Source organism: Drosophila busckii, chromosome 2L (genome assembly GCF_011750605.1).
Source record: "Drosophila busckii strain San Diego stock center, stock number 13000-0081.31 chromosome 2L, ASM1175060v1, whole genome shotgun sequence".
NCBI lineage: Eukaryota > Metazoa > Arthropoda > Insecta > Diptera > Drosophilidae > Drosophila > Drosophila busckii.
In genome coordinates, this window is record NC_046604.1 from 8,896,463 (window position 1) to 8,908,119 (window position 11,657).

Sequence of the window (11,657 nt, forward strand, 5' to 3'; positions counted from 1 at the left end):
AATCGAAGGCTATAAAGGCACTCGCAGCAATCAAATCGAATTAGTTTAAAATACAAAGCACTATATAAATGTAAATCATGGCTGGACGCGTGCTGAGTTTAATGTGCTTGATGCTGGCGCATTTGGCACTCAGCAGTGGCTCCACGAATTGGACATGTTTGCCCAAACTGGTGATAACAACTAAGCAGATAAAACAGCAAGTGGAACATATAGTGACGAGTCCAACGGGCGAGCAAACAAAGCGTCTAATATGGGAGGAGCAAGAGGTGCCCATACCAGAGGTGAGTGAGTCTTCCAAGTGTGAATCTGGTGCGCTAATAAATGTGCAAAGTTCATAGCGGACTCGGATGTAGCGAGCTGTAAGCCCAAGTGTGAGCCCAAGTGCAGTCTTCATGCGGATTGTGTGCGAGGCGAGCAGCCCAGCTGCAAATGCTGGCCAGGATATAAGCCAAGCTATAAGCAGAATAGGCGCATGCGTTGTGAGCCCGAATGCAATGAGAATTGTGGAGAGCACACGGTGTGTCTTAAGCCTGGCGCTTGTGTTTGCCTGCAGGGCTATGAACGCGTCGCCAATGGAAGCAACTGCCAGCCCATATGCAAGCAGGAATGCGGCAGCAATAAGCACTGTGCAGCGCCAGATCAATGCAAATGCAACAGCAAGTTTGTGGAGAACGAACTGGGCGCATGCCAGCCGGCTTGCAATCACAGATTGTGCGGCGCCAATGAGCAGTGTGTGGGCCCCGATAAATGCGAATGCAAGCCAGGATTTGAACGCAAGCAGCAGACGTGTGTGCCGATTTGCAAGGATGGGTGTGGCCCACATGAGCAGTGTGGCGAGCCTGGAGTCTGTGAGTGTGTGCCGGGCTATGAGAAGCAGCGAGCGGGAGAGCAGTGTCAACCCATTTGCAGTCAAGGCTGTGGAGCACATGGCTTCTGCGCTGCGCCAGACAGATGCCAATGCAAGCAGGATTACCACAAACGGAGTGGCGATTGCGAACCCATTTGCAACACTGGCTGCGGCAAGAATACGCTGTGCCGCGATCCAGGCGCATGTGTCTGCCAAGACGGCTATGAGCGTCCATATGGCAGCGATGACTGTGAGCCCGTTTGCACCCCACTCTGCACCGCCAATGCCCATTGCGTCGCTCCCAATCATTGCGTCTGCCATGAAGGGTATCAGTTCAACCAGACGCGCCACTGCGAGCCTGTATGCGCGCCCAAGTGCGAGGCCCACAGCTACTGCCAGCTGCCGGGTGAGTGCGCCTGCCGGGACGGCTACCTGGGCGAAGGCAATCACTGCCAGCCGTTCTGCAGCAAGGAGTGCGGCGACAACAGCTATTGCCTGGCTCCCAACCAATGCGAATGCGTTGCCGGCTATACGTCCACGGATCCAAGCAAGCGCAACTGCTCCAGCAATACGCCACTGTGGCTCATCATAGTCATCGCTGTCGTCAGCCTATTGGTCGTGATTGCCATCATATCGTTCATAGTGTTTGTTGTCTCCCGACGCGAGGTCGAAATGTCCTATTCGACGCAGGTGGACACAGACTTGCCTCAAGGTCACGATAATTCAACATACTTGTAACTCACGGTTTCATTTGCACACCACTGTAACTAAGGCTCCCATATATTATACGAGTACTACCTAAAATTTTATTCAAATAGACAACATACTAATGCATATACTTGCTTAATGCTTCATTTACATACTCAACTAATATTAATTTGATTTCTTTGTGTGTCACATCGCTTACTTATAATATACAAATATAGATTTCGCCCTAAGTGTGCGGTTAATATTTATAAGCTTATCAAAAATACGTTTAACTGACCTGTGTTTGCTCATTACAAATATAAAAAAATTATATGAAAACCGGAATCTGAATTATTATTATATATAATAAATATATTTTTACAAGAAATGGTAAAGAGTATCATGAAGTTTTCCACATGCATAAATAAATAAATCTATATATTTGCTATATATAAAAATAAACTGATACTTGAACAACAAGACCAAATCCGACAATTTATGTCGTTGTCTAAATTATCTGAAACCAAAATTAAAATTGCTAAAAAATGTTAAATTAAGACACTAACCATATTTTATGATACCTACAACGACAGTTTTATATATATATATATTTCGGTCTCCAAAAAATCTACGTTATTTAATTAGCAGTCATTTTTTTAGTCCATATCTAACATACATAAATCTTAAAATTGTAATTATTAATGTAACCAAACTATTTCTTAACGAACTCTTGACGACCTGCACCTTTACATTTGGACAAGAGCGAGCGCTTGCTTGTCAAGCAGTCCAAACAAGCAGTAAAATCAAGCAGTCGTATCAAGCAGCTAATTCAAGCAGTTCGATCGAGCAGTTCCATGAAGCAGTGCAACGAAAATGTGATGTGACTCCTAAACTTTAATGCGTTCTTATTTTCGCAGACTGAAACTAGAATTTTTGCGAATTTGTCATCACAAAAGGCTGCGATTTCAGTTCAGCCCACAAGTAAAAAATTCATTCATTTCATATTAAATGCTCAGCTTTGTGATATATTGTTGTTTATCTGCACCCGCGTGCACTCACAAAATGAATATAAAATATATACTTACATATACATATGTACATATATATTTTGAGCAGTAACTTAGCTTGATAATGTTCTAATTTGGTGACAAGGTCTTATACCGCTCCATATGAAACCAAAGCTTATCGGCCCAGCGTCGAATTTTCAATGCTCTTAACAATTCGTAGACGAATTACATGGCTATAGAACTTTACAGAGGGATAATAGTTTCAAAAGCTCTAAAGCCAATAAATTTTATTATTTATGTTTGCCTGCTATAGCATTTTATCAAAAATTTAGAATTAAAGAATGCATTTCCTTGAATAAAAACCATTCGCACAGCAGCGGCAAGTTTCAGTTCCATTTGCAACATCCTCTAATGCAAACAGTCTTTAATTTGCGAAGCTATGAAAAAGTTTATTTATTGCCTTGCAAATATATTAATTGTAGCATTTTTTTTGACAAGTGTTAAAAGCAAAGTGTGCAATCGATTAAGAATCGTTACATATTTGAAAAACGATTTTGGAAATGTGTCGCCGCAAGTTCATGAATGGTGGAGCAGATTCGACAGAAAGTATTCAATTCAAAACTTTTGGAAACCAAGGGTAATTATGTGTTTTTTTTTTTTTTTTTTTTCAAAACTATGTTCATCTTTTACCTATGAGTCACAAAAGGCTTAGAATGTTTTTTGAGTCATTTTTGCGATTAAGCTAAGCAAAACAACAACGGAAATTTATAAAACTTTTAGTCGACTTGTAGTTACTCTACATATATTTTCATTTTATTAATATTAACCATTTTATATATTCTGTGCATACGAAAAACTTTATTTTAAAAACTCAGATCCACTTAAATTTGTGTGCTTTTATATTTTGCTATGCTTCGCTTAAAAAAAGCTTAATAATGACAAAGACGCGCACTTAAGCTAATCACTATAAGCGGAAGTAAAATATGAACAATAAAATAAATTGTAAGCTACTCAGTTTAACTTTAAACTTGCTGCTGAAGTGAACTACATTTGACAGTATTTAAAATGCATTCCAAATATATTTGGCTGTGTGTCATTTTTTTCGGTTATGTCGAGTCAATTAATTTATATCCGCGAAAAATATGCAATAGAAGTAAAACAGTTACCTTTACGAAATTTGTTACTAGAAATGTGTTGATCACATATCGCAGTTTTTTTTATAGAATAAGAAACAGATATGAACCTCGTCAAGTAGAAGAGGTAAATTAAAAAATAGAAACAATATTGAAAGCTATACAAACTGTAATTTACGAGAAAAGTTAAACAAAATTTATTTCTTTAAAAACGTACTGACTTTCGGGAATTAATTGTATATAAATAGCTGTGTTATCCTTATCCTTTTTAAAATTGCTTCTGCGTGAGCTGGTTGCTTAATCTTTTTTTTGACTTTTTATGATTCAATTGCAATTTGAATAACTTGATTATAAGTATAAAATGTACATTGGGAACAAGTGTTCGAATTCAAATGCAGTGCTTTATACTCAGATTGCTTAAAGTTCGCTCCAAAAATATATTCTTCAAATAGAAACACAACGGCCATTGCACTCATTTGCTTAAAAATATTCCAAAAATTCTTTAGATTTGTTATTTTTTATTATTAAAAGTAAAGCGTAGCTCAATAAAAGAGGAAAGCTTTTCGGCGGTATATCTAAAGAGTGTCAGCGACAATCGCTTGCTTAAAAACCGAAAATGTTTAGTCTCTTAGCTTAGCGTATTTTTTAAAATTAATTTTAATTTAAAGTAATTATAAGCATCAGCGCCTCTTAATTAAATCCGGACTACGCCCATGTAATATACAATAATTATAAGCTCGTCGTCGTCGCCGTAGTTTTTTTTTTAAATAAGCTAGCCACCTTATCCATAAATTTGCAAGTAAGCTCAGTGATAAGCTAAAAATTTGCCATATACTGACCAAAATAAGAATTTAAATATTCTGGATTTCTGGAGCTAAGCTTTTCCTTTTTAGACCATTAGACTCCATTAAACATTTCTGGCCTCTCTTCACCCTTGGGTCTCCCCTTTCCTACGCATCTGACAGTGCAAGCAACAACACCGAGCTCTTGAAATTAATGTACAATTAATTTAATTTACAATTTGATTTTTTCTAGACCGCCTATAGAACTGAGATCGAGCACTATTGCTGTCCTGGCTACACAGGCTCAACCGAAAATTGTCAGCCCGTCTGCTCTGACGGCTGTGGTGCTCACAGCTTCTGCGTAGCGCCAGGTCAATGCGCCTGCATGGCGGGCTATGGATCCAACGCCGGCGACGACTGTTTGCCCCAGTGTAGCGTTGGATGTGCCGCGCACAGTTTCTGTGCTGCACCCGATCGATGTGACTGCGAGCCAGGCTATGCGTTGACAGCAGGCACTTGCCAGCCCATTTGCACTGGAGGATGTGGCAGCCACAGCTACTGCCAAGCGCCGCAGCTGTGCGTCTGCGAGGCGGGCTATGCAGCAGACGCGGCAGGCGCCTGTCAGCCGCAATGCGCGCCCTCCTGTGGCGCCCACAGTCGCTGCAGCAAGCCCAATGTGTGCGAGTGGCCTGGAGGGCTATGCCGCTGCGTTCGGATGGCAGCTGTCAGCCAGTTTGCAACGAGAGTTGTCCAGAGCACAGCAGCTGCCAAGCGCCGCAGCAATGCGGCTGCGTGGCTGGCTATGTGGCCAAGGGCGAGCTGTGCGTGCCGCAATGCGATCAAGAGTGCTACGATTATGCGCAGTGTGTGGCGCCGAACACTTGCGAATGCTACAGCGGCTACGAGGAGTCGGAGCTGGAGCACAAGTGTGTGCCCAAGTGCAGCCAAGGCTGCAGCAACGGCTACTGCTATCAGCCCGAGGTGTGCGCCTGCAACAGCGGCTACCTCATGGGCCCCAACAACACTTGCGAGCCGCAGTGCAGCAAAAGCTGCGTGCACGGCCATTGCCACTCGCCCGATATCTGTGAATGTGAGCCTGGCTATCGCTTTGCTGCCGGCTCCCAGCATATATGTGAGCCCATTTGCGAGCCAGCGTGCCAGCTCGGCGACTGCGTAGCGCCCCAGACCTGTCTCTGTCACCTGGAGCACGAGCCCACGGCTACTGCGCACATTTGCCAGCCCAGCTGCCAAGTGAACTGCATCAACAGCAGCTGTGTGGCGCCCGCTCAGTGCGCTTGCTGGCCGAACTATGTGCCACTCACTGCTACAAGCTGCAGACCCAACTGCAGTCAGGGCTATGAGTGGACCTATGCGGGCTGCCAACTGCTCAGCACAACAACTGAGCTCACCACTGAGCTGCCCACTGAGCTTACCACAGCATCAACTGAGACTAGCACACTTCAAGCCCTCAACTTGAACTGCACCAGCAGTTGCCATTGCTGGCATGAGCTCAATGATGCCTCTGCTCTGCCCAAGTGCGCGCATGTTTGCCAGGATGAGTACGATCAGCCTTGCCTGGACTTTGCTGCATGCCACTGCGATCTGCTGACACAACAGTTGCTTTGCCTGGAGCCTGCGCAGCCGCAACTCAAACGTTATGTCTGCAAAGTGCCAGCCAAGGCTTTGGACAAGGCCACTCAAGAGGCTGCGCTCAACGCCACCAAGGCCAAGCCGACTGCTCCCAAATGGCCCTTGATTGTTGCCTGTGCTGTTGGCCTACTCGCGCTGCTTGTCAGCCTGGCCAGCATTAGCCACTACTATCTGAAGCATCGTCGAGCTCAGCAAGAAATCAATCAGCTTACGACTGCACTTAGCATTTCCCATTACGATAATGAGCTTTAACCTTTTACTTTACATACCCCCCCAATGCAGTTTTATAAAATGCAATTTATAAAATATTGATCTGGAACAGCTTCAAGCATATTTTTAAAAAGTGTTTTTATGCTTTGGCAAGCTGCTATAAATTTTGATTAAAAAATATTATATTGTTTGTATTATGAATAAAAAAAAGTGCATATTAAATTATTTACCCGTAAGCACATGGTAGACTGTTCATGATATTGCAAATAATTTTGTATGTAAAATAACTAAAACATTTGAATGAATAGCTAATATAATCTATTGTGATAGTGACGGGTAATCGGGTGAATTTTACCAAAATTCTTTCAAAAATATGTAAGTTTCTTCACAGTAGCAATTTGGATAATCCACGGAAACTCAATTTTCACATCAATAAAAATTGCTTTCATGAAAAGCAAAAAATAAAAAGCTCACTAAAATCAATAAAAAATATCCATTCGAGCAGAAGTTGTCGTTAGCTGGACTATTTAGGATAAAATACAATAAATATAGTCACGTCAGGAACATTCAAAATTGTTCTTTCTCGAAGGAGGAGGACGCGATCCGGGGACTGGCACGACCAATGTAAAATTTGGAGTGCAGCAGGCAAAATGGCAAATGTCAACTTTGAAATAAGTTTAGAAAAAAATGTACAAATTTGTTTAAAGTGAGTAGTCGAGCTGAGCATAGGGATTACATCTCACGACAACTCTAGCTATTTCATGAGCAACTAGTGAAATCTATGATTACTCGCTAGCCACATTCGATAGCAATGGACAGAGTGTTCAATTCCTTTTTAAATGCATTTAGTAAACGCGCCAAAATATGTATAAAAATACTGATTCATTCACACAAAACCCTATTTGGAATAAACCCTGTAAACCCTAAAACTGTTTGCAGTTCGTATCCGATTAATTGCAATAACGAGCATTTCCCTTTAAGCCATAAACCATTAAAAGCATTTCTCATTATGATAATGAGCTTTAACTTTTAACTTTACAGAAACACATGCAGAATACCCAGACTTATTGAAATTGAATTAAAATGCATAAGATATTGCCAGCCAAGTGGCTCATAAATATTTTTATAAGCTTTTTCTCAAGCGCTTTTGCAAAAATTAAATATATACATTTGCTATAAATTGTGGCTTAATAAAAATATTGTATTGTGAATAAAGCAAGTGCTTATAAAAATTGTTTTAAGATACGGGTACACACATGGTTGACTGCTCGTGATAGGAGTAGCCAGGATCACAGATGCAACGATTTTGACTCACGCATACGCCGTTGGTGCATTTTCTAAGTAGAAGAGAGAGAAGGAATTGATTTTATTGTTCATCATTTAATTCAAATCACAGTAATGTATATAAATCCAGCAGGATATTGAACGTTTCAAACAATTTGTTTTGTTGGATTATTTTTAATAATCTCAAATAATTGCAAATTATTTTTTAACTAATTGCTTTTAAAAATATGTAAAATAATTTTAAAATACGAGTAATCGATTGAGTGAGGATTATAATTCCTAATTATTTAATAGTTATAATCATTAATCAATACTCACTGATAGCAATCGGCTTGACAAACGCCATCCTTGAGCTTGTAGCCTGAGCCGCAGTCGCATTCATTTTGCTCCTTGCAGAGCCCTCCGATGCCACAGTCGGGATCACAGACGGGCTCGCAGCCATTGTTGGTCAGCTGGTAGCCCTTGGCGCAGCTGCAAATCTCGGGCGCCGTGCAGTTGTGCCTGGGATTGTTGTCACAGCCGCTGCTGCAGATGGGGCGGCAAAAGCGACGCGTTTCGTCCAGCTTATAGCCCGGCTCGCATTGGCAGCTGCCGTCGAGGAAGCAGCGCCCATTCTGACAGCCCAGCGGGCAGGCAAACACGCAGTCCCCATTGTCGTTCTTCACAAAGCCCTCATAGCAATCGCATCCGCCGGGATGCTGACAACTGCCATTCAGACAGCTGCAGCTGGGACGGCAGACAGTGACGCCCATGAAGCGCATGGCCGCATAGCCTGTGCAGCAGACTTCGATCATGGACAGCTTGTTGGTTATATCCGTTTGTATAAGACTGGCCTGCGCATACTTGGGCACAATTTCAGGGCTGCAGGTCAATTAAATTAAATCGATTTCTAATAACAAACGATAATTTGGCACTTACGGCACCCAAATACGGCATTTGTGCAATTTGCCATTGGACAACTGCTCGTGCTCACGTTTCATATATTTCCGATCCTGTGGCTGCGGCACTGGCGGAAACTCTAAGCCATTGGGTCTTGAATAGCGCGTTTGTGGTCTGTTGTTGTTGTTGTTGTTGTTGTTGTTATAATAGCGACGTGGCTCCTCATCCTCATCCGGCCTTGCGTCATAGCGTACCCGTGCGTATTCGGGCAAATTGGCCTCAATGCTCAGGATGCCAAGCAGCATCAGGAGTGGAGCAAGTGCACGCATTGCCTCGTGATCTGTTCTAAGCTTTGCTTTGCTAAATTCTAACTGAAATTCTCAAGATTCGCTTGCCCGCTCCACTGGCCCAGAAATACTAAAACAGCTCGCTTATCAGCTTGTATTTATATTTTATTTTTTATTTCATTTAGACAATGTTTTGAGCTCTCATTCGAACTATTGCAAAATGTTTTTAGAAATAGTTCTATGGGTAAATCAACAAACATATTGAATGCTCTTACTCAATACTCAAACTTAACTTATTTATTTTATTTATTTATTATACAAACTAATTTAATAACTAAAGATGGCGAGTGCTAGGTACTATGTATTAAAAAAAAGAAGAAAATATAATGTAGTTCCTAAATAATTAAAAAAAAAAAAATAATATCAATAATTTAAACCACAAAAAATTTAATGTTTCCTTTATTGATTTAATGTTATATAATATAATATATATTTTGCTTACATCTATTAAACATTTTTAATAAAATTAAATAAATAAATATATATAAAATAATGAATAAATATGTACAACTGACATGAATTTGAAAATGATTTGATTGGATGTATAAAATATATAATTTTCTCAATAAGGAAAAATTACATTATAACTGAACCGAAAAAACATAAAATTATGAGTAAATTTTGACATTTAAATGTAAATTATTTTTTTCAATGCACCTAATGTATAAATATGAAATAAAATATATGAATAAAATATATGAAATCTAAAAAAATGTATTTTTTAAAAAATGCATGAAATTGGATTAGCACATTTTGAACAAATTTTCCCACTGTGGCACTCAGTGCTTAAATGTAAGACGAGTGCTCTTAATTCCAATGCTGCGCAATCTCTCGCTAATATTTTAATTAAAAGCCAGTGCTGCGGCTGCTGCTGCTTATCGCTGAAGCTTCAGCTTCAGCTTCTGCTGCGATTAGACGCTGACCCGCTTCTCCAACTGCGCCGCCGTTAAGCCAAACAGTAAACAATCGCGTCTTGGCTGCGGCAGCAGTTTGTCACCCTAGACTTGAAAACCGAGGAAAGATCTGAAATTGTTGGAGGCATGTCACCATTGCTGCGCGCCTTGGGCAGACAAACGTGTCTATTGCTGATCTGTCTGTGTCTGTTAGATGCGCTCGAGACGCAGTACGAGTTCCATGAGCAGCAAGTGCAGCAGCGCATTATCGATGAGCAGCATCGGCTGCATCAGCAGCAAATGTGGCTGAAGCAGCAGCGCGAGGCGCAGGACCAACTGCGACGTTATTCCTCCACGACAAGCACGAGGAAGCCTTATATAATGCCACAAGGTCTCTCGCTGCCACAACGTGGCGTGTATCCGGAGAAATGCTATCGCGAGGTGCCGTAAGTAAGCTGAAGGCAAAAAGATAAATATATGTAAATAATAAATTTGTGTGTGGGCAGCGCTGTTTTCTTCCAAGTTGACAAGCAAGTCAAGATCGTTGGCAACAGCACCAACAATCGCTTCTTCAATGTGATCGAGGTCTGCTGCAAGGGCTGGCGTCGCTACGAGTACGACTGGAGTCGCTGTGTGCCGGACTGCGGAGAACGCTGCCGGGAGAATGGCTTCTGTCTGCCCGGCGGCATTTGCAAGTGCTTCGACGACTTTGTGCTCAACTATCGCAACAACTGCGTGCCCACCTGCCCACTGGGCTGTCCACACGGCCAATGCTATCTCAACGGCACCTGCCGCTGCGACAAAGGCTTCGAGCTGGACGGCTCGCGCAAGTTCTGCCAGCCGCAGTGCAATCAAACCTGCAGCCACAATGAGATCTGCCTGGAGCCAGGCAAATGCGTCTGCGCCGAGGGCTATGCTCGTGGCCTGCGCGAATCCAACGTCATGGGCTGCCAGCCCATGTGTGTGCCTGACTGCGGCTACGGACACTGCGTTGCGCCCAATCAATGCGAATGCTTTCCGGGCTATCAGAAGCGTCTCAATCGCACCTCCTGCGAAGCCAACAGCTATCTGTAAGTCACTTCAAACGAAAGCAATTCTTTAATTCATCTCTTGATCGATTGCAGCCGCTGCGAGAACGGCTTCTGCGCCAATCGCACCCACTGCGTCTGCCAGAATGGCTATCGCTTTGACCTCAACACCACCAGCTGCCTGCCCGACTGCGGCTACGACTGCGACAATGGGGTCTGCATCTCTCCGGGCAACTGCCGCTGCTTCAATGGCTACGAGCGCAAGCGCCAGCGTTGCGAGGCCATCTGCGAACGTGGCTGCGGCTTCTATGGCACCTGCATAGCGCCCAATGTGTGCGGCTGTGCCCGCGTCCAAGGACCTGAGAGCAGCTATCAGAACTGCGAGCTGGGCTATTGCAATGGCGAGGGCCACTGTCGCTGCCTGGAGGGCAAGACGCGCTTCATCGACAAGTGCATGTCGCCCGATAGTGTCACTACCTATGCCTCCCAGAATCCCATACGCGTGAATGCCTCGCTGATCCACGAGTTTGATCTGCTGCTGGGCCGTTACTTCGTCTTGGGCTCAGCCGACTGGTACTGGGGGGAGTGAGCAATAGCGATAGCGATTTGAAATACTCTAAGCTTCTAATTTATGTCGCTGCTTATCAGCAGCTTGTGGGGCTGATACCTAAGCTTAAGTGTACCCTCTTTGAAAATACAAATCGACTGCCCATGTCGAGCTTTTAGCTATCTATTGCTGCTTTCTCTATATGTTCGTACATAAATATAATAAAAAGCAGCGCTGAGTCCGCATGCAGCTCAGTCGCTTGCCCACAGTTAAAGCGAGCACTAGTGTGTGTGTGTGAGAGAGAAATGCGCTTCACTTTTCTATTGAGCGTTTGCCTTAGTCTGGCGCTCATTACACATACAA

The 11,657-nt window shown here is 42.9% G+C and overlaps 3 protein-coding genes across 3 annotated transcripts; 2 read left to right on the top strand and 1 right to left on the bottom strand.

Moving 5' to 3' along the window:
- Positions 1-77: 77 nt before the first annotated feature.
- On the top strand, positions 78-6,423 carry LOC108608532 (multiple epidermal growth factor-like domains protein 10). The gene is given in 5 exon segments (XM_017999950.2): positions 78-285; positions 339-1,581; positions 3,070-3,178; positions 4,710-5,137; positions 5,140-6,423. Coding segments are annotated over 5 exon segments (3,207 nt in total). The 3' UTR covers positions 6,359-6,423.
- A 1,071-nt stretch (positions 6,424-7,494) lies between these two features.
- LOC108603513 (tenascin-X) lies at positions 7,495-8,873 on the bottom strand. The gene is made up of 3 exons (XM_017998451.2): positions 8,519-8,873; positions 7,919-8,461; positions 7,495-7,653 (listed from the first exon to the last, which is right to left on the bottom strand). Exons 1-3 carry the CDS (start codon positions 8,806-8,808, stop codon positions 7,554-7,556), a joined length of 933 nt encoding a protein of 310 aa, XP_017853940.2. The 5' UTR covers positions 8,809-8,873; the 3' UTR covers positions 7,495-7,553.
- Positions 8,874-9,706: 833 nt separating this feature from the next.
- On the top strand, positions 9,707-11,467 carry LOC108603117 (tenascin). The gene is made up of 3 exons (XM_017998448.2): positions 9,707-10,165; positions 10,226-10,789; positions 10,844-11,467. The coding sequence occupies exons 1-3, from the start codon at positions 9,867-9,869 to the stop codon at positions 11,334-11,336; spliced, it is 1,356 nt and encodes a 451-aa protein (XP_017853937.1). The 5' UTR covers positions 9,707-9,866; the 3' UTR covers positions 11,337-11,467.
- Positions 11,468-11,657: the final 190 nt, after the last annotated feature.